Raw genomic sequence first — 27,550 nt, forward strand, 5'->3', positions numbered from 1 at the left:
CTTTATGGCGAGGGCCAGCACTTCTACCTTGTGACCATCAGCATCAACTCCCACTGCCACTTTCCAGACAAGCTGAAGGGGTGCCTTGCTGCTGGCATGTGAGATGCTGTGAGCGTCATTGCCCAGGAGGGTGGGTGAGATGGGCCAGGGGCATAAGGACACTAGTCTTCAATATTTCATATCTTAGGAACTGTATTTTTACTGATATAATATTTGGTCAGTTCTTGCCATTGGAGAAAAGGCTAAGCATACATACTACAGATGAGATAATGGGAGCCCAGAGGCCAACAGAACTAGCTTTGCTGCTGCTGAAGTCCTAACTCAGACTCTTAGTGATGCCCTGGAAGTCCAAACTTCCTATATGATGTGGGAAATTAGAACGAAATGAGCAAAACAACAACCGAAACATCTTCTAAAGGATTTAAATGAATTATTCTGTGTTCTGAAATGAGACCATTTATTGGGGAACGCTGATACCCAAACAATAAGGCACTGAATATAGATAAGGATGCTCCAAGTTATGGCTTCTAGAATCAGTGTTATTTTGGGAGAAGGGTAGACTGCTGGGGATTCTGAGCGACCTAAAATTCAGCAACTAATTAAGGCCCTGATCAGGATATTGTACAAATACAAAATGTCCCTGGACTTTAGGGTTTAGTGCTCTTGTGCTTCTCTATGCCTAATATTCAGGATTAATGGCTGACAGTTCCATGCATAAATTGTGGTAAATTCCTTGGTGCTGAGGAAGCGGTGATGAGAGCAGTATTCAAGTGTGTTTTTGTGAGAAGCTGCTATAAGGAAAGTCTGTTGCCTAGCATCTAAGTGTTAAAAAGCAATGTATGCCCAGCACTTTCATATATCTGTTATAAAGTTAAAAGCAGGTGTGAGTAACAAGCAGTTTATAGTGAATAAACACTGCATCTTTATAGCATATCCAAATGTTCAGCTACACACCAGATCCTCTGAGTGTGAAACAAATACATACTTGCATGCAGATGTGCCAACGCAACTTATTACACTGTTGCTGTAGTCTGTGTGACCACATTATTCTGTGCAAATGAGGTGTAAGATAGCACCAAAATCACTGTGGCCCTGTACCTCATCCACTCTGCTCAAAGTGCAGTCCAGAGGAAGAAACTGACTTTTTCAGCCTATCATTAGTCACCTTGGCTTAGCAGTGCAGGACACTCAAGACTTCATAAGAAATCAATGAATAGCCCTTGAATAGATGTGATTCTTTATCTTAGCAGTACTTTTATAAAAATGAATATGGGTGTAATATTCTAGGAATACAGAGACATTCACTGGGAATGATTAGAATTAGAGTGAGGCTGATTTTTGGATGATACATTATTTACCAGAAATGGGCTTCTGAGGTGACCAAAATGATTTTTAGTTCATCAATTTTGTTTAAGCTTTAAGCTGAACAAACCTCAGAAACCCAAACCATGGAAAATTTTGCTGATTAAGTAAATGAATAAAAGAAAAGTGTAGTAATCACATATGAAAAGGATCTATTTGTTTGTCCTGAAAGGAAAAAATGTGGAGCAAAACATGCAGGTCATTCTGAACACAGTAGTTGCAAACTATGGTTAGGGTGAGTGACTGTCTACTGAGCCAGAGTTCAAAAACTGATTGAACATTTGTGATATCACATCACAATCAATTATTAATCTTAATGAACTATGAATAAGGTATGAATAAGGTATGAATAAGCATGACTAAAGGGAAACTTCACAAAGGCATTTCCCAGTCTTGCAGGCATCATCTCACCAGTAGAGAAGAGATGTAACCTAACTTATGCCAGACCATTTGACTAAGGCTGGAACAATGCAAAACTTCAATCTGAAATATTTTCTTATATGTAATACATGTCAGGTAGAAACACTTTCCCTGCTTAAAGTGACTGAATGTAACTGGCTATGCCACAGAAATATATGCAAAAGTCTCTTTGCTAGCAAGTCATCTCTCCTCACCACTAAAAGGCACCTGAGTGAAGAAGCTGTGTCAGAAGTCCTAAAGAATAGTATAGATTATATGCAGAAATATTAAGTCAACAGTAGCGTACCAAAGATACAGTTTCTAAACTTGCTGGACTCTTCCAAAAGTTATTTTATAGAAAAGGCTGTAAGTGTCTGAAACTTCACTAGAATGATGCATCAAATTTGAAGGAATTAAGGACAGAGTCAATGACTGAAAAGAGCAATAGGACTGTCAGCACATGGAAGGGAGAAGGAAGGGAACATCTAAGACTCGTCTGGAAAAGCAGATCCAGTTCACACATCACCTCCTTGTAGCAGGAGTCAGAAGGTAAAAAGAAAACACAGTATTGTAGACAAGAAACCAGGAGCTGGGATAACTGCAGAGAGATGGAAATGACTTCCTCCCCAAAGTTTTCCCCATTGCCAAGAAAAAGGCAGCTTTCAAAGTGCTTATTTGATTTGAATAGGCACTTCATAATTGGATCAGAAGCCAGGGACAGTAAATTTCAATTAATAGCTAACGAGCAGAAAATGGCCCATTGCTGCTATTCTGCCTTCTGGTCCTTCCCAATGACCAGGTTCTTGCCTGCAAACGAGTCCTGTAGGTGGGTCTTGTGGGCTGCTCCTTCGGCTTGCCTGCATATTGGGTCCTGTAGGCAGGTCCTTCTGCCTGCCTGCAGACGGGGTCCTGTGGGCAGCTCCTGCTGTTGGCCTGTGAGAAACAGTCTGGTTTTTGTTGTTTTTGTTGATGTTGTGGTATTATTTATTTATTTATTTGTAAATTCACCAGGAAAATCCCTTTCACTTCCATGCCTCTATCCTGACCTTGATCAACAGGGGTTGAGTTTTAAGCCTTTCAAAGACACCACAATCAAACCCAAACCAAAGCAAACCAAACTAAGCTAAGGCAGGTCTGATAGCTCATATCATAATTGCCCAAATGCAAAAATGCCAAACAAGTCTGAGAACAAGACACCAGAAGTAGGTGGCTTCTATAGTTTTCAGGGCTTTAGCTATCTGATTCACTTTGTGGTGCAAATTATTTGTCTAAGGCTATGTTACTACCACAGACAAGTCCTTCCTTACACAATTCTGCTGGGTTGCAGTAGTACTGGGGGACTGAGCTGTCTAGCTGCTTGATAATATCTTCAGTGGATTAAAAACTGCATGTATGTGTATGTGTGAGAGGCAATGACCACAAATTCATAAAGAATTCTGAAAAACATTTTCATAATTCTTCTTGCCTGTTTGCACACTTACTTGCCTTTTAATGAAGTTAACCAAAAGAAAAAAAATAGAAAAAATCTCTAGCTTCTACAACTCTTTGGGCATTTCCATTGAAAGGAAGACTTAGTGAGCTTTGTACCAGGTAGGCCCACTCATCTGTCATGGCCGAGTGCTTTCAATTCTGAAATCTCATGAATTTATTTCACAAAACACGGCATCAGATTGAATCAAAATATGAGGATATGACATCACAACATGATACTTCAGCATCACCATGTACTGCTGCAACATCGAGACACAATGATGCCAGCTTGTTTGGTTTGAGTCCCATGGAGGAGAAGGGAGTGTTAACAGTGGTGTCCCGTTATCTGCTAAATTTAGTCATCAGACAGCCTGCAGAGGTGGGAATAACAAACTGACAGCACTGAGGCTGGTGATTTATTGACAGCACTTACAGTGAGTTCCATGTCCTCCTCCTCTTTTTCTTTCACTGGCTTCTCTGGTTCCTCTGGCTCCTTCTCTTGAAGATGGATCTCATTAGCTTGGGACATGTAAGGCATATCATCTTTGTTCTTGAACTCCAAGCTGAGGATTGAAGGAGGAAGTAGAATTCCTAGAATTACCTAAAGCAATAATAACGATAACAATAATCATCACAGTAAACACATTACAATCATGATGGTTACTTAGTATCAATGGAACAACTCCCTCAGGACATTCAGGAAACTAAAGCTACTCTGTGTGTGAGAGAGTTTCTATGACAATACAATATTTGTCACTTGGGGTAATGTTATCAGAGCTGTGTAGTGAAACAAAGTACGTGACTTCTATTAGCATTGCTGTGAGTGCTATGGCTAATTGCCTGTCTTGAGTATTTTATCTGCTTGCTCATCACATGCATATTGTTAAGTACCAGGATATATTTACAAAATATTTCATAAGGTAAATGGTAGGTGGGACTATGGGTTTGTTCAGACCTTGGACGTGCAAATTTCTGCATTTTACATAATAGACAAGATCTACATAAATGACACACAAGCAGTATTAATTTCTACAGTGAGGATTAATAGGTCTCAAGCTCTCCATGTCCATACTTAATGCATGCAGGTACTCAAGGGGTAAGCGTGTGTGGATCTGAGGAGATAAGACAAAGCCAGCAATAGCAAATGTTAATGTGCTTAGCTATGAAGTCCCCTTAGATTTAGCTTCAGTAACCTAGCAGCTGTGCAATGTTGACATTAACACCAGCTCTGCCTTTCCTGCCTTCCCTCTCTTAAGATGTGGGAGTGCAGAAACCATTAAAATTTCCTTGTGTGGATATATACAATAAACAATGCTTGGGGCTAAATCAGTAGTATAACTGAAGAGTTATCATAACAATACCAAAAGAAGCAGCCTGTCTGTATTCACAAGCGCAATATTTTTTCCTGGTTTTGCTTGTAATTTTTTGGAAAATGATTTTATTATACATCTGTCCTTAAATGACAGTGAAACCAGATAATTTTTTGGCAGGTCAGGCAGGGTGACTGCTCGTGCTTGTCATATTGATAGCATGTGTGTTGTTGAAACCACCTAAAGTACTGCAATTAGGAGCAGTTAGTGTACAAAAATGGTGTGCCCAGCCTTGGAAGAGCTCAGCACCAGGCTACCTGCACTCAGCTTGTTGCAGAAGGATGTATCCACAGAGAGGGGATTATGGGCAGGCCTGGCTGCCCAGAAAGGATATTTCTAAGAACTGGCAGGATGAAGAGTTGCCTCTCCCCTTCCCACTGGTGCTATACATCCCCAGCGAGACTCTAAAGGATTAGTTTCAGCCTTCTTGCCATTTGCTAATTTCAACAGAAGAAAACTGTTCATGGGAAATAATTCATGACTCATGTTTGCAAATTTATTTATTTGCCATGCTGCTTCTTGCTCATGTAGCTTGTAGCCTGCTTTAGCTGTAAACAGGCCCTGCTAATGAGCTTCAGTGAAGTAAAACAGAGACTAGAAACTGAGTAAAGGATCCTTGTGAAGCCCTGATGTTACAATAAGCTGAAAGGGAGCTCCCAGCCTGTGCTGGTGCGTGGGGTCGCTCCCCCCCGGCGCAGGACCCTACCCCTGCCTTTGCTGAGCTTCATGACGCCCCCCCTGCCCCACTGCCCAGCCTGCCCGGGCCCCGCCGAACGGCAGCGCAGCCCCCGGGGTATCAGCCGCCCTCCCAGCGCTGTACCACCAGCAAACTCGCTGCGGGCACGCTCTGCCCCTTCACCCAGGGCGCTGGGGGGTGGGCTGAGCAGGACGGGACCCGGTGCTGAGCCCCGGGGCACAGCGCTGGCTGCGGGCCCCCAGCTGGGCTGCGCCGCTGGTCACAGCCCTCTGGGCTCTGCCATCAGCCAGGTCTCAGCCCACCTCCCTGCCCACGCGCCCAGCCCACCCGGCCTGCGCTCACCTGGGGCGGCTGTGGGAGACAGGGGCAAGAGCCTTGCTGAGGGCAGGGCAGACAACACCCACTGCTCTCCCCTCATCCACCCGGCCAGGCGTTCCAGCACAGAAGGCTATCAGGTTGGTCAAGCATGTTTTCCCCTGGGTGAATCCATATTGACTACACCTGATAACCTTTTCCTCCACATGCTTAGAGATGACCTCCAGGATAAGCTTTGCCACCACCTTTCCAGGGATGGAGGTGAAGCTGACCAGCCTGTAGTTTCCTGGGTCCTCCTTCTTGCCCTTTTTGAAGTGACATTGGCTTTCCTCCAGTCCTCAGGCACCTCTCCTGTTCTCCATGACCTTTCAAAGAGGATGGAGACTGGCTTAGCAGTAACATCTGCCAGCTCCCTCAGCACTAGAGGGTACATCCCATCAGGGCCCATGGATTTGTGAGTGTCAAGTTTGCTTAAGTAATCTCCAACCTGACCCTCCTCAACCAAGGGAAAGTCCTCCTTTCTCCAGACTTCCTCTCTTGCCTCCAGGGTCTGGGAAACTGGAGGGCCAGCCTTGGCAGTGAAGACTGAAGCAAAGGCGGCATCCAGTGACTCCACCTTCTTTGTGTCCTTCATCACCAGGGCACCAACCTCATTCAGCAGCAGGCACACATTTTCACATTTTCCCTAGACATCCTTTAGCTACTGATGTACTTGAAGAAGATCTTGTTGTCCTTGACAACCCCCACCATATGTAATTCCAAATGGACCTTAGCCTTCCTCATTGCCTCCCTGCATGTTCTGACAACATTCCTATATTCCTCCCAAGTGGCCTGTCCTTTTTTCCACTTCCCATAAACCTCCTTCTTCTGTTTGAGTTTTGCCAGAAGCTCCTTGCTCATCCATGCAGGTCTCCTGCATCCTGTGTTTGATTTCTTACTCACAGGGATGCACCTCTCGAGCTTGGATGAAATGATGGTTGAATATTATCTAGTTCTCTTGGACCCCCTCTACCTTCCAGAGCCCTAACCCACTGGGATTCCTCCACATAGGTCCTTGAAGAGGCCAAAGTTAGCTTTCCTGAAGTCCAGGGTTGCAATCCTACTTATTGTCATGCTTCCTACATGCAGAAGAAGAAAGCATGCAGTGGGAAATGGACTGATCGCCATAAACCCAGGTTGAATATCTGCAAAGCCAAGCAGTGAACATGGCAGCAGTCCCTCTGAAGGGCAGTGGGCCTGCAAATTGAGTCAGAAGAATAGGTAGTAAAGATGTCTCCAAATATGAGAATGCTTTCTATCTGCAAGCAGAACAATATTTATGCACAGCTTCTTCTGCATCATCTGGATGATGAGAATGCTACCAGCCATTTACTCTCATTTGTCACTGTCACTGGATTAGACCCAAAACGATAATGATGCACATACTCATAAGCATTCTCACCATTACTGAACATCTTTTCACACAGCAAAACAGCTGAACAATTACCACTTCTCACACACATGATTACTACAGGAGAGAGAACCCTTACACTGAAAATATTTTTCAGTCATCTGGGAGGAAGAGGCAATTCCTGGTTATTTACTGACTGGTGAGTACTTCAGTGAAGGTGAAAGATGCCAACCCATGGACACAAATTCACCTCCCAGAATTCACCTTGCTCTCTTTCGCTGACTGTGGAAGTAAAGCTTAAAATTGAAAATCGGATTATTCTTTAGACCCTCTAAGGTAGTCCCTTCAGGTCAGCCATCAGAGGATTGGCAGGGGATTGCAAGAAAATTTGTAATGCTTTCTTTGGTCTGTTCTGGGGAAGGTTGTTGCATCAGCACCTTCCATCAGTAGTTAATTCACTTACACATCCTTTTTCTTCATTTTTCCTTAAAAACTTCTTGTCTAACTCTGAAGTATCCAGGCAGGGTGACATACTAACCTCCTGGCTCAATTCTTATTCTGGTAACTCTCAGTGATGCTGGAGGGGGCTTTGAGAAAGACAACAAACAAACCAAGTAATGTGCTTTGAACTTGGGTTTGTGATAAGCTCTCTGCTGAAAAACTGAACACAGGGAGAATATACCTTGCTTTACAACACTACAAATAAGCACCTGAAATATGGTAAATTGAGCCAGTTATTACTCATGCATTGTGAGCCCTGTCACCACCTATCAGAACTCCTCTGACTGTTAATTTTATTTTAAAACAGCGCTGACCTTCAGGCCAGAATTTTTGCGCATCCGGAGACGACCCATCCACATGTCTGTGAGCAGCATTTGGCTACAAGTGTGAGCAATGAAGTCCCTGTGCTTGGCTGCCACTGCGAGCTGCAGGCATGTGGCGTTGCTCCAGTTCTTCAGCTCATAGGTCAGCAGTTTCATTGCCAGTTGCTCGTCCTGCTTGTATGATTGGTCCAACAGCTCCACCGCCAACTGGCCGAAGTCCCTGCAACATTTTTTCATTCCCATTAGCCCAAGCAGGAAACACCCCTTTGCAACTACAGCCTCTGCAAGGGGGGCATCACCTTCCATCATGCAAATCGTGATGCTGACTGTACACATGGAAACCCACATTTTCAAATGTGAGTGGCTCATAGTAGGCATATAAATAAGTGCCTGGACTTAGCAGTGATGAGCACCCACACCTACCAGCTGTCTGCTCCCACCTGCCTGCCTACCTCCCTGACATTTTCGAGCTGAAATCCTCTGGTTATCTGCAGCTCAGAGGATTGCTTCTGTGCTGTCTGCCCATGGCTTTGTGGTCAAGCCTCCTGGAAAAAGCAGTGTCAACACCCTTTTTACAATTCTGTGTCTCAGACTTTTAACATCAGGAGAGGTTATTATGGAATCTAGTACCTCGGCTTGCTCATCTAAGCATGAGCTCTTGGTTAGTTAACACTTCCACTTGAATATTATGTTTGTAAGGATTTCAGAAATTGTTCTTCTTGGGATGAACAAAGTGTCTTGAAAAAGCACAGGGAAAAGTTGCAGCCTGACTCTTGAGGCCTCAGGAAGAACACATAGACAATGGAGATATTTCATTGCCTTTTTGATACCTTCTCATTTCAAAAGTTATATTGCTAGCAACTCTGCTTCTCTGGCATACAGAGTGTTCAAAAGCCATTCAGACTTTCTCTAAAGGGTCAGCATTCTCCTTACAAGTTAGAAATGAAAGCAAGGTACAGAGAAACAAATTTCAGGCAGGTTCAGCACCCTCCCCCCTCCCCCCCTTTAAAAAAAAAAAAATCCAGGAAAGTGTACATGAAAGAAAATTCACCTGGAATTATGGTTCAACTCTTGGGATATGTCATCCACCATGTCATTTTCTGATGCTTCATGGGCCATGGCTTTGCAGAGTTTACAGGCCACCAGTGCTTTAGCCATAGCCTCTTCCCCATGCTGCCAAAAGAAGAGGGCCATCTTCTGACGCTTCATCAGCACAGCCCACACCATCAGCTCATGGAATGGGAAGGGGAAATGATTGATTTCAGGGTCATCCAAATCAATATCAACTTCTTCTTCTCTTTTTTTTGTTGTTTTTCTTCCTCGCCGCAAAGGGACATCATCCTGTGAGAATTGTAAAGAAATTTTTCACCAGTGAAGGAACTGAATTAATTCACACAATGCACTGGAGTCAGTACTTGAGATGTCAAATGCATTCCCTGCAGGCCAGCCCCTTCGACTTTTTTGGACAAAATATTTAATACAGAAAAACGATGAAAAAAGTACTGGTGCCTACACTGGAATTAAGAATTTTGTAACCCAATATCTAAACACAGGGAAAAAGAACTTTGGACTATCACTCCAAACTGTTCTTTCTCCCTAAGAACACAGAGCACAAGCACACAATAACCAGAATAATTTTGGAAAAGTCACCATTAAAATAAAACTAGAAGTTCGCTCCAAATATAACATCTGTTGTAATGCATCCACCTTGCTCCACCCCCAGAAAGTACATATCCAGGGGGTGTTCTGGTCTGCTGAAGACTCTCTCCCTGAGTATTCTCATGTTTTCTCCTTTTGTTTTCTCACATGAGTCAGAACCTCCTTTCTTCACACCCATTCTGCCTCTGTATCCCTTGTTTATCCTTTCTTCCTCCAGCTCTTTGCTGTTTCTATTGCCTTTAGTTTCTTTCCCATTTTAGCCTATTGCTTTTGTCAGATGAGCTGACCTATTTCGTGCTGCATCTGTGGACAGCAAAATGAAAGTTGTACAAAATACACAAACAAGAAAACATTACTATCTCCTTGAAGCATTGGGGTAGCCAAAAGTGTCAAGAAAACACAGAAATTTGGCCCATGTAAAGATTTCTGCATCATTCTCTGGAACTGCTTCATTTCCCTGAGCAGGTTTTAAACTTATGTAGTTATCTGACTGAAATTTTCCTTGGCCTGACAAACTGAGACATTTATTTTAATCTTAATGAAAAGAAAATTTATGCATAGAGGGGACAGAGCCTTCTTTTCTCTTGTCTATTCACTGGAGTTTTAAGAAATGTTTAATAATCTAACCCTTGTGTACACAAGTTATCTGGATGAAAAATACAATTTGTGTGGCAATTTCTCATACAAAACTTGAAAACAACTATTGGTACCTTCATTACAGTGAATTTAAACATTATCTTTATATACCATATGTTTGTAAAAGATTGAAAAGACATTAAGATTTATCACAGGACACCTACCTCCATTCCTAACAGTTTCAGGGCTTTTGGCTGTACAAAAAAGATAGAAAAATGTTATTCCTCCCAGAAGGGTGATGAAAAAGTACAACTATATGTGTATACATGCATAGATACATATATACATTTGTAATTGTGTAACATGATGTATAATATAGAGTATATAATAGACAATATATAATGTAATATAGATAAAATATATGTAATGCATTGTAATTTAATGTAATATAATATATATACACACCAATCAAATTATTTTTTTATATATATATCTACATATATTTAATTCGACCTTCAGTTTCACCATATTTCACCAGAAAACACAACAGAAGACACACATTTGGATTCAGGTACAAATGACAGCAGGTTTGGGGCTGTTCTAGTGAAAAAGATATAGGAATTACTGCTAAGGCATGAATGGATTTCTTTGGAGTACATCAGTATTTTGGCCATTTCCCTGGCAGACTTTCATTGACTGCTGTGAAGCTGTTTTGTATGTTGGTTCAGTATCTGTGAAATCGCTACTGAAACGCTTTTCTTGATGGAGTGATTAATGGAAAAAAAGCCTCTCCCAGCAGCTATAGTTGCTACCTTTCCTCTCAAAAGTGAAGAATGAAAGTGTAGGGAAACAAACGAAGCCATTTCAGGTGGGCTGTAACTGTTTCACAGAGCTGTTGCTCTTTATAGACACTTAGAACAATATTCAGTGGTGTGTATTGCTAAAATCTGAACTGAGAGAGGAAATGAAAATGTGACCTAAAAATAGGCAAAGAAAAAAGTACAAATCTTGTGGGGAAGAACTGAAGAGAATTTTGTTCATGCTGGATTGGTTTAGCAGCATTATGGATGACAATATGTATCTTTTATGTTTTAGAAAGGTAGCAAACTTACTTTGGATTCACAGTATTGTTATCTATCAAACATGAAAACCACAAAAACACGGAACCGTGTTTTTGCCATGAGCCCATTGAGTCTGCTGGAACCACATCCAGCTAATAAAGCCAATTCTGAATTACGGGTTTCTTTGCCCTGATACCTTCAGGCCACAATCGAGAAGATGAGCCATGAGATAGGAAATGCATCTATCAAAATGCAAGTTTTTTCAAGGCTGACTCAGGGGTTCTATGGTATTATTGGTACAGGTCAAAAGACTTGTCTTTCAAAATCTGTGGATATTCATAATTACAGATTTTAGAGCCAGAGGAGACTGTTTATGTCCTGGTCTCAGCAGGGCAGCAGAACCCAGTAATTATTTCATTAAATTCATAAAAAACGTAGCTTGTATCAGTGGCTGACTTATGGTGTGCTGTGGTAAAATAGCTGCTATACACATAATGGAAATCTATTGACTGAATGGTGTGTACTTGCAGATCTCCCCAGCCTGGAACCATCTAAGAAGTCATGGTAATCCCTACCAGTGGATGCAGTCATACAGATGGCAAATAACTTGCTCCTTACCCTCTTGGGCCCAAATAAATTGTGGTACAGTGTTCTGAACCGCTTTCGGGTGTAATTGCAGCGATATGCTCCTCCCATCAGGTACTCTATCACCAAACCAATATCAATCAGACTTATCCGATAATCAGGAGGTAAGTTTCCCTGCAATGAAAATAAGAAAGATGGTGGGGGAGAAAGAAACGCATATTACTGGTGTTGTTACATATACTTTATAATGATGTTAGAATAAAACAAATAGAAGAGTTAAAAACAGGAATGTATTATTATGCTGGTTAATTAATTCACCTTAAAATAGATCCAACCGAAACCTGGATATTCTCGCTTGGAAAGAAGACATAGGTTAAATAAGAAGGTGAAGAACTTGTTGGAAGCAACAGAAGATAACATCAGTACACAGTACTCATATTCTTCAGCTGGGGAAACAAGGAACATGACTGCAGAACAAAAAGCATGAGGATCAGCACACTTGAGAGATCACGCACAGTTGTGGGACTCTAGTCCTGCAAGACAGCACCTTTTCAGCACCATCTGTCCCCCACATCGCTTGTCCTCGCATCTCATGTCTCTGCTGACATCTCTTTGGACTGTCATCTGCACTGACCAGGCACAGTGAAGTGACATAATGAGAAATCATTTGTTCACATGGGACCTGATCCTGCATGTGATCTTCCCATCCTGCAGTGTTTCCTTCCCATGTTCCAGGAGAGGAAGGGCAGGGGGGAAAGAAATGTGTTACCTACTGTACAGAACTTATACAGTGCCTGAGTTATTATTATTGCTATTTGGTAGAGGCAAGGAGAGTCTGTTAGCATTTGTTTCTGGGGTTATGTACAAACAAACATGTATCCTTGTTTAAATTCCACACCTAGTATGAAGAAAGCATCTGTATGTATGAAAGTATGAAAGTGGTAATAAAAAAATATGGCTGGCTAATTTTTTGTGATTTTATTCAAGAAGAATACTACAGGCCTAGCAGCTTTCCTAGACCATTCCTCCTTGAACTCCCAACATATTTTACTGAAAGACCCTCCAAGCACAGTAATCTTGCTACCTAATTTCCAGCAGTGCTAAGGAGATTGTGCCCCAAGAGCGGAACTGTGCTTGTGACAAGGGTCATGAGCAGGATCCTGGAAAAAATGCTTACATACTTGCTCTTCCATTTCTTTTCCTTTCTTATCCTCTGTCGAATATAATATATATACACAGTGTTTTCAGCATGCATCTTTTTTTTTTTTTTTTGAATGGAAAAAGAATAATAAATACAACTGTGTCTTATTGCCCTCACTTTGTGAACTCCCTTGCACATGGTTTCCTTCTCTTCACTGTCAAGCCTGAAAACAGCAACACTAAAGTTAGGAGCTCTCCAATACGTATGGCTTGCAAAGCTATTAAGAAAGGTCTCAGTAACAGATTGCCTTTTACTGCATATGAATCTGAGTCTGCCTTTGAGTTAACTGGGCATTTTTATTCTCTAGTAGCAGTAAGCCTGATGTGACGCCCAGCAGGCCAGAACAATTTCAGAGTGGGCTGGTCTCATGGATGTGCCAGTGAAGCACTTCTGGGGGTCTCTGGTGATGGAAGAACAAAACCTCAGTATCGGCACATCTGTTCTTCTGTTTCCCCCCGGGAAATCCACAAGGGAAACTCTGATCCCTCTACACGAGTAAAGGGCTCATGGGAAGGGAATTCCCCCAAATGAAAGTTTGCCTCCTTCTCTAAATTGCTGCCTACAAATTATCTGGACAGTTTATGGTTCAGTAGAGCAAGTCCCTACCGGAAAAGAAGACATGATTCATCAGACTGTGAACAGGTCACCCAGATCTAGAGATCTGACCAAGAACCCTGAAGATTTACAGAACCCTCTCTGTCCTGTATATCATTGTGCAAGAGATGTGACTACAAATTAAAGGTGGGAAGTAAATTATCCTTCTGTGAACTGTGTGTGGTAGCCTTGGAAAAAGAGACTATTATTCTAGCAAAAAAATAACTTGTACAGTCAACATTGCAGAAAGACCAGGAATTTGTAATTGTTAGCTTCAAACTTTTTCATTGCACTGTAATAAAATGATCACATTTTCTGTAATGATATACAGCACAGATTACAGTTAACCAGTAACTCTTTTTATGTAGTCATCAAAAGAAGGTTAATAATTTGCACAGAGCAATTTTATGACTGCCGTGTCTTGCTGGAAATATCTGCATGTCTGCAGATATCTGCCTGGCTTCTCTGCAGATCTGCTTATTAGATTCAGAGCAGAGAAAGTCAAATGGAGAGCAGACAGCAACTGTTCTGCAGAAGAGATGAAATGGGTGCAAAGATCCTCCTTCCTCTTCAGCCAGGAACAGCAATGCTAATTTCCCACCCTGCTCGCCACAGTACAAACAGCGCACTGAAAGGCTGAGAAAGGAGAGAGGGGGGTAGTGTTGTCGTGTACCATGCCTAGTAATGGGCTAGGATTCAAAAAGACAGAAGATCAAGCAAATTTAGTAGCAAAAGGTGAGCCATCTACTATCTTTCAGCAATGCCTGTTAGCATATCCCTTTGCACTCTTCCTATTCTTGGCTAATCTGATGGGTGGGGGAATCACTATGGTTTGCTGGAATGCATTTAGCTTAGCATACTTGAACCCAGCCATTTTTATTCTGAACCATTTAAAGAAAAAATAATGTAAATCTAAAAACTAAATCCTGCTAGTTCTTTTGTTTGTGTGCTTGCTTTTCCCCCAACATGTTCTCTCTCCAGAATGCTTCAGGCAATGACAGTTTTACTAGAACAAGGATGAAGAAACTGGCAGAAATGGGAGTTGTACCTCCAAGACAGAGCTGTAGTTCAAAAGACTCTTTCTGTCTTAATGTAAGACACTAAACCTGAATGTTTTGCTATTACTAAGTGGCAAAAAATACTTGAGCAATTAAGAAAGCACAACAGGCATCAGGGTGCTGCATGTGTTAGAAAGTATGAGTTTCTTGATATAGTTCTGATTTCTAAAATTTCATGAAGGGATTTAGATAAAAAAATTCCAATAAAGTAATAAAAGATGCATGTAAACCTCTCAGTTAATCCCGAAACACTTTACTGAAGAAAACTCACAGAATGCAGAAATACACATTTTATAGACATACACATATGTATGGCTCTATGCTAACACACACCTGGTTTTCGAAAGTGATCAGCCCTAGTAAAGCCAATTGGAACATCCTTGTCAGAGGAGTTACGTATGTGCCAAAGCATTTGCCATATCAGCAGATACCTTGAACTACCCTGACAGTGGTAACTCTGCTTGTAAATTTAAGCACTGTGGTGCAAGTGGACCAGAACTGCTACAAGAACAGCAAAAATTGGGATGGGATTGTTCTAGTGCAGCCAAGGTGGTCAGGAATGACAGAGAGGAAGGTCTCCAGCTAACAATCAATTAACCTTGTAATGTTGGGACAAGCTCTTCAGTGCTAATGCACGATTATTTTCCTGAAGAAACTTCAACTGTAAACTCTAGCTAACCAATTATAGTATTTTTTCACTTCAAGTGCATTTTTATATTCAGCAGGTACCTAGCCTCTGATTTTGCATAAGGAAAAAAATACCTTCAAAATTCTGTATATTGCTTGTTAGTTCTCTGGGAACGTAGACATACAATGGCAGTCCAAAAAAAAGAACGGTGAAAACTTCTATCACCCCTGAGTGTGATTAAGATATATTGATTATATATAATTTTTGGATTAAAGAAAACAAAGTATCTGTTATTTCTACTGATCTTCATTAGCTAGTTGAGCCAGGGAAGGATTTTTTTAAAAACAACCTGTAGAGGGCAGACTCCAATTACAGACCGGTTGTCGTGCACGGCCAGTGTGTTTCTTCCTGCTTAGTCTGCATGCATCGGTTTGTACGGTCTTGGGAAAGAAGTCAGCCCTATATGTTAAAATTCTGTACCCTTGACAGAAGATGCCAAACAGGCCATGATGCAAACGACTCTGGCAGATATGTCCCCCTGTGTAGTTATGGAATTGAGAGGACTGAAAAGAGAGGTGAGCACAGTTGTCTCTAAAGCAGGATCATTAGTAAGTATTTTGTCTTGTTAGTATATGCAGAATTTAAGTGCGCTCTGATTACTGTGAATTCTTTAAGATTGTGTCTCCAGGCCTTTACAATATGCTGCTCTGTCTAAGTCTTCACAGTGACATTTGGAAATCCAAAGAGAAAATAAATTGTTGTTTTATATGTCTGTGCATGTGTGTGTGTGCATGTACATGCACATGCGTGTCTGTAAGCTGCCACAAACAGATGTGGTAATGTGACTTCTGCTGTTCAAACTCTTTGCTTTATTAAGCAGGCAGGGTGGTCTTTTAAACAAAAAAACCAACCCTTCTAGTGATCTATACATCTGTGTAATACAATAGTAGTAAATAATGCTTCTATGGTTTGTAAACACCTATTTTCTATTTGAAAATTCACAATTATGCAGATGTAAATAAGTTTTTACAGCACACATCCTTCTAAATAGTGCAGGTTTTCAAATTATAATGTATGCATAGAAAGCGCAGAGTGTGCATATCCTTTAAGTGTTTTCTCAAGGTGACATACTACATTTTTATATTTATATTTTGTGATACTGCAATTAAATCTGAGAGGTTAAGCATCTGGCATAAAAATATATATAAGCTCAAAAAACTAGCATCAGCAGTGTGCTCTGGTTTTCATGCATGGTGGGCCATTTAACTGTCAAATAGTATGTCAGTTAAGAAGTTATTTCCAAGGAGGTGTTTTCATTTAAACTGTTGTCAGACCTGCTGACTGATTTACAGCTTGGTTGACTGGTAAGGGATCTGCTCAGACGGCAGGGCTATGGCGAGCTATCACTTTTCTCTGAGTGAACTGCAGTTGCTTCTCATCACTGAAAAAATCAGAAATATAGCCCCAGAGGTGCAGTTTTCTGACAAAGATGCTAGAGAGCTACACCAGGCTGTTTGTTTTTAAAGCCTTTAATTACACTAATAAGAATACACATTGACTCCATGTAGTGGGAATTACTGGAGACTTTAGATATGGACAGAGGAAAGGAAGATGAATTAATGACCATAACCTAAAATTTAGCAATCACCATGGAACAAATAATGTCATTAAATTTAGTGTAAGTCTATTTAATGCCAATGTCTATCAATATATATCAGTATGTATATAAATATATATGCCAATGTATATCAACATATACCTGAGTACTGCTCATATTTGCCTATTTTGATCCCTTTTTTTCAAGAGCTCCTTTAAAAATAGTCTTTTGTTATGGACTCAGAAAAAGGTATTATTTAGTCACTCAACACACAAATTTCTATGCCTTCAGAGGAGAACTTGGGAAGGTTATGATGGGGGAGAGAAGAAGTTTGGAAAGGAATATATTTTAAAGTAAGAAGACAGATGATGCTTGTTTCAAACTCTTACAGGCATATGTATCCAGTCTAAATGCATTCTAGCTTTACTTTGCTCCATCCAAGGGGATTTGTGCATAAGAACAGTTTCAGTTTCTTGTGTAGTCATTTCACACTTTCTGATGGTCACTTAATATACGATATATAATGGAACAATGACGGTGCCATGTAACACACTAACCCAAGAAACCCACCAGAACCTCACTAAACATAAATAATGATTATTCTGTAGCATTATTTAACAGAAAGATGATATATGCTGCATTGCCACTCTCCTCTCCTGGGTTGCCTTTGGTTCTGCTCAACGTGTGCTCTCTTTTCAATCTTCTATCTAGTGCCATATACAGGAATCTTCTTTCTCAAGTAAGCTACCCTTGAGGTCCGACTTATGTAATGTGTAAGGTTGTAATCTGCACATGCTTTGAGACAATATTCAAGCTGATGAGGTCAGTTGCAGACTCAATCTCCTTATTTGATCCATATATTTAGAGGCTAAGGGATTTTCATTCATTGCTGCTGCTGTAACGCTTCTAATCCTGAACACATTGCTAAAGGTATTGGGTATCTCCTCCCTGTCACTACACCTTTCTGTGTTTCTGTCCTCCCTCCTAATGGCTCTGTATAATTCAAGATGCTTGAAATTAACTTGATAAAGGGGCAGGCGAAAGGTGCACTACTTAGGAAGATGGCTACAATATAACACACAACAGAGAATGAGGAACTATTTCAACAAACTAGGATCCAGCACAAGGATAAGTGCTATTTTACAGGCTCAGAAGTAAACTAACAACATGGAAAATAGCTTTGACAATAGTTGCGGGTATGGAAAAATACAGATAACAGCATAAATCCACATGGTATGTAAAAGCCTACAGTTATGCTAGCAGAAGCACTATTACCCAAGCATCTATAAACCACAGAGAAAGCAAGCCAGGTAACTTGCTAATTGTGCTTTGTATGCAAAAAGTTCATATTCAGTACATACAAACAGGACATTCTGTAATGGCAGGGGAAGGAGAAGGCTCTGACTGAAAGCTCATGCAGAACAGAGGCTGTATCTAGCTACAAAAAGCATTAGTTCCAACCTACCGTCTATTGGACTCTTACCTTTTTGACGTCCCTGACTAGATGATATAGAGTGTTGGATGGTCCATGTCTCTGCAAAGGATAAATGAGAAAGAATAAAATAGTTTTGCATTGTCCAAAGACCTGCAAAATGTAAATGCTGAAACAGCTTTCTCACCTTAGTAGCTTAAAAATCAGGCAACTGAGAGCACTTTAATTGTACAGCGTTACTAATTTAAATAAAACCAACTACAAGAATATTATTTCACCTGACTTCTGTTTTGTACAAAACACTTCAGTAAGAAAGCCACAAGAACTGTGATACTGGATGAAAACTAAGGTCCTGTATACTAGATTAGGTTACTGGCTTAGGCGAAGCAGGGGCCCAGCACAACATGCACAGCCTCTAGGAGAGACTGGAAGGAAAAACAGCTGCTTAAGTCTCAGCCTTCCTGCAGTCAGGATCTCCACTTTCCCTCTTGATGGCTCTGTGAGCCCCTGTGCCTGACATTGCATTTAGGCTGTCTTGTCTGAAAGCCACTAACAGCATGCACAGTCTGTGAATTTGTTTTATGTTCTTTTGCCTACCTGACATGCAAAACATCGTGCAGCAGACTCCCCAGTTTCAAGCATATGTTACATGGAGAAGTACTTTCTCTTCTGTTGTGTTTTTGACTACTGCTGATATTCTAAGAAACTTTTATTGAAGGTCTCCTTGCCTATAACTGGTGCTAGATGAGACCACTGCATACATGCAGAGTCAGTGTTGCCATATACACATGGCTCTGCACTTGATTTTATGTAACCGTATCACTGAACATGATGAGACTTTCCTGTGATTCTTCATATGCTGCTTCAGATTTGCCTACTCTGAGTAATGCTAAATCACCAGCAAACGTTGTCCCTTCAGTAGTTACTATTTTTCAAGTCATCTCTAAACAGGCTGAACAGCAGTGGTCCCAGAACAAGGTCTTGCATGACCTGAGTCATAATGTCCTTTTGTGGTGAGAACAGATCACGTATTCCTAGTCTCTGTTTTCTATCCTTCAAGCAGTTTTTAAAGCACAGGTGCCCCTTGTCTTCTATGCCATGACAGCTAAATTTCTTTAATAATCTCAGAGGTTTTCAAATATTTTCAAACAGGTTTTGCAGAAACAGGTGGACAAACTGCAACATCCTTATTCTCCTGCATGTTGACTTCAGAAATTGTAAAAGATTTCTAAGACTTAACATTCCACTACAGACGCCAGCTGAATTTTTTTTTTGACGTAAAATTGATCCCCTTGTCTATTAAGTCTATTATTTATTGCATTTTTACAAATCTGCCATGGCAGAAGTCAGATTCGCTGGTTTGTAGGTTCCCAGGTCACTCTCAGGCTCATGCTGAAATTTGGTATTTTTTAACTGGCCTTGTAATTTTCTTGGTGCTAAGGCTATCGTAGGTGCATTCGTTAGGTCATACATCATAAATGGTAGTTTAGGCATTTCACAGTCTGGATCTTTTGGAATTCTTGCATGAATAATTTACGGTGATTTCTATAGCTCACAACAAATACGTTCAAAAAGGCCTTCTTTTAGCTGTAGAACTGAAGACTTTCCTCAGACTCTTCCCCTGTAAAAATTGGCTTTGATACAAGAACTACAGTGCTTATCTCTGTAGCAAGAAAGCTCATAGGCTTTCTATTTTTAATACACAAGCACTAATTGATAGGCAAAGTTTAAGCTGATCAAAGATCAGATGGGAATCTGTCTCAAGGGTGGCACACATACCTGTTCCTCTATATTTTGCACAAATATAATAAATTCTTTTCATATTTGATATTCAAAAGACTGACTTCTGGTCACCATCAGTGTGAAACATCTCTGGATAACAGCCCAGAGTGGCAGCTTATGATGGCAGAGCTTTGAAGAGTACTGGCAGAAAAAACTTTTTGAAAAGGGCTATGCACTGTATCACAGCCTCTCTCCAGCAGACAGAACCAGCAGCCCTAAGAACTAGACAATTTAGTAATAGATTTTTTCCATACCAGTTAGCAATTTGAACTTGCTGGTTTCTCTCCATAGGCAATAAGGATGTGATGTGGATGCTGGAATTTCTTTTGCAGTTGAGAATGCAGAAGCAATTTGAACCTGTGCAGTTCTACGTCCATTTTGAGGGCAAAGATACAAAACTTGCATACAGGTTTTTAAAAGCCCCAACTATAATTTTTGGAACATTCCATGAGCACATGGGGAAGTCCTTCACTCTAATAGACCTGCTGAAATCATCAGATTTGATCTTTAAATTCAGAATATTATGCCAAGAAGTTTCCTTCTATTTGCTTTCCAGTGGCTAAGTTTAACAGTTGCACCATTTTCCCCCAAACCATAAGGGCTTATACTGTCAGGAGTCATGTATTACCATCCTACAGATCCGAACTTGCCAGTTACTGTCTTCCAGCCAGTGCCATCTGCCTATATCTCAGTCTATCATACTGGAATTACAATGACCAGAAATCAGCTGGTACTGTGAGGGGCTTAATCCACATTTTAGAAAATCCGTACAGCAGATTAGGTAGGTGGGCAAGACACAGCGTGTTCCATTATATGACAGAGAAAGCTAAGACACCATGTGGACGTCTAACGTGGAAGATTTCCGCAGCAGGTGTTGGCTGCCTTGTGCATCATCATGTGTTGTAACATGAGTGGGAGCTAGAACAATAAATATAGAGAGATAAAATTTGCCTTAGGTTGGCCCTACCGTATTGTACAATTCTTCTAGCCGGGAGATGGTGAGAAAACGATGCATGCTTACTCCATTTTCTATGAGTAATTTCACAAAATCCACTCTGTCCAACACCAGTGCATCCAGCATTGCTTGCTCAAGGGAGCCCACCTGCAAAGCATGCAATTAATACAGGCCATTCCTGCTATTGCAGGCTGTATCCAGCTGGTCCCGTCACCCTGGAACAAGCAGGGAATCCTGAAAAAATTCTGAGGTTTGCTCTGCTAAGCTTAAAGTGGGATTAATCACAATTTTAGTCTATATTGCTCTGAGTCAGGGCAGCATTTAAAAAATGAGTGTCAGAGTGTTAAAATCAACATACTCTAGGAAATCCAGATTAAGATCAAGGGACTGGAACCCAAGAAACTTGTGACCACACTTTCATGCTATTCACCATCTCATTATTATCTTTATCTCTTGCTTTCCTGACAAACACTTTATTTATATTGGGTATATTTGTTGTATGCACACACACTCGATTTCAGTCTGTCTTTACCAGCTTTTTCGTCTGTTCATGGTGTGGAAACTCAGGGAAACTTTGACACCCAGGAAGCAGAAATAGCTTTGAAGCTTGAAGACAATTAGCATTTCTTTGAAGGGCCAAATGCAAGAGGTCTTCTTATGCAAAACCTCTCCTTTTCTGTCTCTAGCGGGTTGGTGAGGAGTTAGAAGGATGAGAAATTATCTCATACTTCCAGCTTTTAGCTTGCAAAATGATTGCAGCTTGCAGCATTTCAGCAAATTTTTGCTATAATGTGGTGATGGAGTAATAACGGTAAGGACAGTTTAGTACCATTAAAATCCCTCCCATATTTTGGTACATACTTATGGCCAATGTTGAAGACAGGATAAATAGTCCTGTTCACTCCACACATGAAAAGGCAAGGATATTCCAAACTAGCTTTACCAGAAAGTACAGTTAAAGCAAGGATATTTAAACAGAAGCTTTTGCTTTTGTTACAGTTTTTCCGTGGGGAGTTGTAAGTGCTCATGTAATGATAGCATAAGAAATTTTCATGATGGTCACAAAATAAATATCACAGTAATGAATATTGTGATCCAATTAAACCTTCTGAATGAAGACAAAATGGGCTTTAAGGAGCTACAGATAGAGACAGAGTCCTTCTGTTTTTTCCTGGGTGACTTCCACCACTGTAAAAACTGCAGCACAAGTTGGGACTTGGCTACTCCTCCTCTGCCCCACACTGCATTCTATATTCTCTATATATAGAGTATTATATATTCTACATAAATAACCCCTCTATTTACAACCCTCCCACTCCTGCAGGGAAGCTCTGCCCATGGTGTCCCCAGGGGAACGGTGCTGGCCAGAGAGCCTGTCCCCACAGCTGGCAGCTGGAGCATAGGATGGGGCAGATGTGAAGCAGGCAAATTGATGCAGGCAGAGCAGCACTGGGCACAAAATTAATGCCAGCTCAGGTCTGGAGCCACAGCACTTATGTGGTAACATTGCTGATCAGCTCTTGTGGTCCACTTGATGACCTCCAACATTTGTTCAGCATATTTTTGATGTCCACCCATCAACAAATTCAGTACTTGTATATAAAAGCATATTGCTTGAAGAGCAAAAGGAAGCTCTGCCTTTAATTTATAGCCTAACGTTGCAACATGGCTGCAAACAGACACGTGTTGTTCTCAGCTTGCAGAACCATTGCTTGACAGCATAAACGTGTTACTTCTTTTCCAAGGGTGTGGTCTCTCAGTGTTAAAGCATCGCTAGATGTCACCCTTTCCTCGGACACGCGAACGTACTAACGTAACCGTGCCTGCCTTCAGCAGCTGTGAACGGGAACTTGGTGTTTGGCTGGGAGCGCGACTCGGTACATTTTACACTGCTTTAAAACCACCGCTGCCAACAGAACGGATTTAATGTTGTGTAGGGTTTGAAGTGTTTTCAGTAGAAGATGCTGTATATATACTGTACCGGCCACTGTTGCCCATAAATAAAGATCTGACTGCGAGCGATGTCTACTCTGTTCCAGGCTAATGCTAGGCTCAGCTGGTCGGGAGCAGATGCGTTAGCTCCTGTGTATACAGACAGGGGTGCAGGGAGGAGAGAAGGAGAAAAAAGAAACAAAACATTTTAAACTCAGTCAACAGACCACCATGGTAATTCCTCTTTGTCAAAAATCTCACAGATTTCCATGTCAATTCCACATCTGATCTCATATTTAAACAAAACCACACCTTCCACTACAAACAAATACATAATAAAATACCGGTTCTTAAATCTGAATCTGTGGTTCTCAGATCAGCTCATAAACATTTCTTCCTCACATCCTCCTTGAAAAATACAGTTGGTACATGCAATATTGGCAGAATCCAACTCATGGTGGAGTGAACTGGTCCCATCTCGTGGATGCAAGCAAGAGCAGATGCCAAGGGAGATGCTGATCCAGCTGCATGAATACACACGCGCAGGCACACACACACACACACACACACACATGCACATGAGTGCGCACATACACACCCACATGCAATTATGGACAGGTTCAGCTCACACAGACCACACTGATTTCAATAGTTGTGCATTTTATGTGCATCTTTTGTGCATTCCCACCTGATAAGGTGGGGATCCTGTACAAGCATAGGAATCTCTCCTCTCAGTTTTTACTGAGGGATCTTGGTGGGACGAACTTCCCCTCACACGTGCAATATTCATGTAAGAATGCATGCTTTAAAGCTGGTGTCATGGTATAATATATCTGAATTAAATAAGAAATTACCAGATGACAAGATGGGTCTGGAGCTGTTTGTTTTTTGGAAGGCATGGCATGTTTTCCCCTGTAGCTTTAATGGACACTGTGGGACATTTCTGCCCTGCTGTGCTTTTTCAATATTTCACTAAGGATTTCATGGTTATTAACTGATTTGTAAGAATAAAACAGTATTTGTGCTTCAGTGTCACAGGGAGAACTGGCCTGAAAGAACTGATCAACCGAATAAATAAAGGGCCTTTCGACTTTTAACTACATAGCTGCTTGCAGTGATTAGGTGAATGTATGAAGGCTCATTTTGTGAAGGCCTCATACCTCCACTGTTTTCTTGTCTTTATTAATTCTTATACTGATACCATGGAGTGATGACAAACAAGAGCTTTTCGTTACTTCAAAGTATTTCTGTCCCTGTTTCAGCACTATTCAAAACGGTGCACTGTTCCAGCTGAATGTGGACTCTGAAATCGGAGGCACAGAAAACATAAAGCATAACATGCTGGCTGCAGCAACTCTCTGTGAAGGATCAGCTCAGCAGACTTTCAGGAAGCTTAGACCATGGTTTAATTTCATAACTGTCAACTCCGCTGTTAGTTCACTGCCATGAAACTTTGCCAAATACTTGGCAGTACCTACAGTAATTATTTGGGTGATGGCGGACTGTAGATCATCTGGATCACTTCCATTTTATTACAGAAATGAGCTCTAATAAAAAGGTAGGTGATGCAGGAACAGAACAAAAGAAAGAAGTGAAGAAAAGAAGAAAAAACAGTGGAAACAGTAAAAGACCCTTCTGTGATTAAGTAGTAACAGGAACACCCCTATGTGTAAGACACAGCTTTTTGCTGTGTACTACGACAGACCAAAGTTGTCACAAGAGACCTCATAGGGGACGCCAATGACATCTGAACCTTTCTGAGTTTCTTACACAAGCAACATGCAATGTTCACGAACAGAAAATATTTACTTTTAGGAAGGGCAAACATGTCTACAGTTTTATTTATGAAAACAAAACAAAACAAAAATTACCCACAGTGGGTATGATAATGTACATTAAGTACAGAGAACAAATAAAGTTCTCCCTCTTTCTGAAGCAAACAAGAAATCTTCTCAAAATGTCATTAGATCTCCTCCTTTCTATCTGTGTCTCTGCAGGAGAAGCAAGAGCTTCAGCAGGTGCTCAGGCAAGCTCTCTGGTGAGCAGCAGAGGAGGCAAATGGGTGAACTCTGAAGACCAGGAGCAGTGATGGCTATCTCCCAGCCTGGCACCATTTTGAACATGTGATGTGGGAGCTCTACTTCCTGATTTTCCTAAACTGAATGCAGCCTACAGTATGGGTAGCCAGGGGTGTAGCCTGATTAGAAACCACTTTGGATCAAAAGTGCATCAGATGGGACTTTGTGAAAGAAGTGGGCTATGCTGCCCCCACTGTAGCCAAAACTCACTCCAAATCAAAGATGCTCCAGGCAAACACCTTCTGACCCCTAGCAGGGAACCTTCCCTAGTTTGTGTCAAGTGACGTAGCATTCCTGGGCCTTTTTGTACTTTAGGGAGGACCCAGCTTCTGGATGAGGACAGGGCCTTCTTGTGCATCTGATTAAAATGAAAGAGCATCAGGCATGGGGCTTGAGGTAATGACTGCATCTCCAGAAAGAAACCCAAGCCCAGCAGTCCATCAGAACTGTTTTCTTTGAGCATGCTTATTGCTCCAAATACTGAACAGAGGGAAAGCAAGCCATGGTCCAGCCTCTGTCCTTCCCACCTCCCTCCATGGTGTTTAAAGCTGCCAGCACTGGACAAGTTTTCTTGTGGGTGCATGTGCAGACCCAGAGATGACACTCTTCTCAGGGCTTGTTACCATAACAGTTCACTTAACTGTCTCTCAGAGCACTGTAGACATTTGGCAGTTGAAGGAAATGTATGGTTTCTCAAGTGGTTTTTGTACTTCAGGTCCACACCAGTCCATCACCTAGGGCATAGACTGGGCAGTAGGTATCTGCATGCTGGGGCTTTGATGCACATGGTGGGATGGCTGCTCCCAGAGACAGATTTATTGCTGTAAAGCCCTTGCACCCTCTCCTCTTTCCTGTCTTCCCTATGTAGTTATCGGGTGAATGTGGGTTACACTGGCATTATGTAAAAGGAGAAGAAGAATGAAAGTTATAAAAGTTTGTACAGAGCAGCATATGAGTGCGGATGCTGTTTAATAGATTTTATTCCAGGATGGACTAATGACTTTTGACTCAAATGAAAAAGAAAGTATTCAGACTATTTCAGGTGGAATTCTATCCAGCATTGAGGTAAAAATATTTCCACCGATATAAGAAAAACACCCTAGAACAAATCTGAGGTGGGCTTTCTTAAGATACTGTCTCCTTTCAATAATTTTCTTAATTGCATTTGGTGCCACAGAGCATGGATTTGAGTCAGTAAGAAGAATCCCAAAAGTGACCTTTCTGGAGACTTGTCTTGCTTGTGCAGTCACAGAAAACAAAGCCAACCTCATTAACCTAATACAGGGATCACACTGGCACCACTTCTTAGCCCCTTGACACTGGCAATGGTGAGACATCAGCATTTCCTTTCCATACATTTTTGTTCCATCCTGTCTTGTGGATTCTCCGATTATTGTGTTGTATTATTTTAATTACCATAGTCTATTTACTGCTTTAAATAGTGTTTTAGGCAATATGACTAATGTCTCTGTATTATTTACTCAGTATCCTGGTGCCTGGTTGAGCATAAAATACATTCTTCAAAAGAATGTTTTAAGATAACATGACTAATGTCTGCAGTGGGGCTATTCTTCCCTTCATCTGCTTCTAGAAGAAAAGTTGCATTTAGGGTGCATTGATTTGGCAGTGTTTTATTTCAGTATAGATGTTGCTGGATATAGACAATGCAAGGATGGTGTTGAATGAACAAGAAGGAGATCTAGGACAGATGACTTTATGCTCGTTAGTCTGCTTGGATATCTTACATAGATTCTACTGGTAAAAACCAAGATCTTGGACCAAAAATCCAGTATTTCTTGATAATAAAGCCTGGGACCATAAACTTTATCCTAGGTGAGTCAGTGTACACATCAGATTACTGAAGAAATAGACTGCCAGTTTTTATATACTGACTATGCTTTACTGTCATCAATGCAGACCTCTAAAGGATTCTCCTGCCATAGTCTATGATACTCAGTGCTCGGGAATCTGGAAAGCTGAAATGACACAAAACTGATCTAACTAGACAGAAATGGTTGTTGGAGCCTCATTTCTGCAGCACTTCTAAGCTTGTTAGTATCCTCTTTGAATCATCATTTAAAGGAAAGAATTAGATCAGGGAAAATAGCAACTGAAATTAAGTTTCTGCTCTGCACGTCAGCAGGTCTTACGCCACCTTCTGTTTCAGTAGCTCTTTGGTGAAAAGGCTGTGTTTCCACTGCATTTGCTACAAGCATCTTCCTGGCATTTAGCAAATCAATTGACAATAACAAAGCTGATAGCAACAACAACTATAAGGGCAGTAACCAGATATCTGGCCCAACTCTGAAATCCTCCTGTGTCAGTTATTTTATGGTTGGCAGACCGTCACACTGTCCTCCAGGACCATCTGATAACTACATGATGGCTGTTCAGTAAGCATGAATCATGAGTTATTCACAGGCTGGAAAGTATGCACAGACATAAGATCTGCATTAGCCTAACATGGCTTACTTCAGAAGGTTACTTGGCAGTAATATCACAATATGCATATACCGCAGGGTACCGCTTTCCCAGTGTTAACAATTGCACTGGGAAGGCTTCTGGAGCACCAGCTGAAACATGGC

The 27,550-nt window shown here is 41.2% G+C and overlaps 1 protein-coding gene across 1 annotated transcript in view; it reads right to left on the reverse strand.

Moving 5' to 3' along the window:
* TRPM3 (transient receptor potential cation channel subfamily M member 3) overlaps positions 1-27,550 on the reverse strand; it is a 286,044-nt gene that overhangs the window by 41,427 nt on the left and 217,067 nt on the right. The window contains exons 10-18 of the mRNA XM_037374290.1: positions 22,937-23,037; positions 20,968-21,102; positions 18,270-18,320; positions 11,742-11,882; positions 10,287-10,316; positions 8,879-9,168; positions 7,819-8,047; positions 3,665-3,832; positions 2,569-2,694 (exon numbers count right to left, since the gene is read on the reverse strand). Of these exons, the coding sequence (XP_037230187.1) occupies positions 2,569-2,694; positions 3,665-3,832; positions 7,819-8,047; positions 8,879-9,168; positions 10,287-10,316; positions 11,742-11,882; positions 18,270-18,320; positions 20,968-21,102; positions 22,937-23,037 (1,271 nt within the window). The remainder of the gene's footprint in view (positions 1-2,568; positions 2,695-3,664; positions 3,833-7,818; positions 8,048-8,878; positions 9,169-10,286; positions 10,317-11,741; positions 11,883-18,269; positions 18,321-20,967; positions 21,103-22,936; positions 23,038-27,550) is intronic.

Source organism: Falco rusticolus, chromosome Z (genome assembly GCF_015220075.1).
Source record: "Falco rusticolus isolate bFalRus1 chromosome Z, bFalRus1.pri, whole genome shotgun sequence".
In the NCBI taxonomy this organism is placed as follows: domain Eukaryota; kingdom Metazoa; phylum Chordata; class Aves; order Falconiformes; family Falconidae; genus Falco; species Falco rusticolus.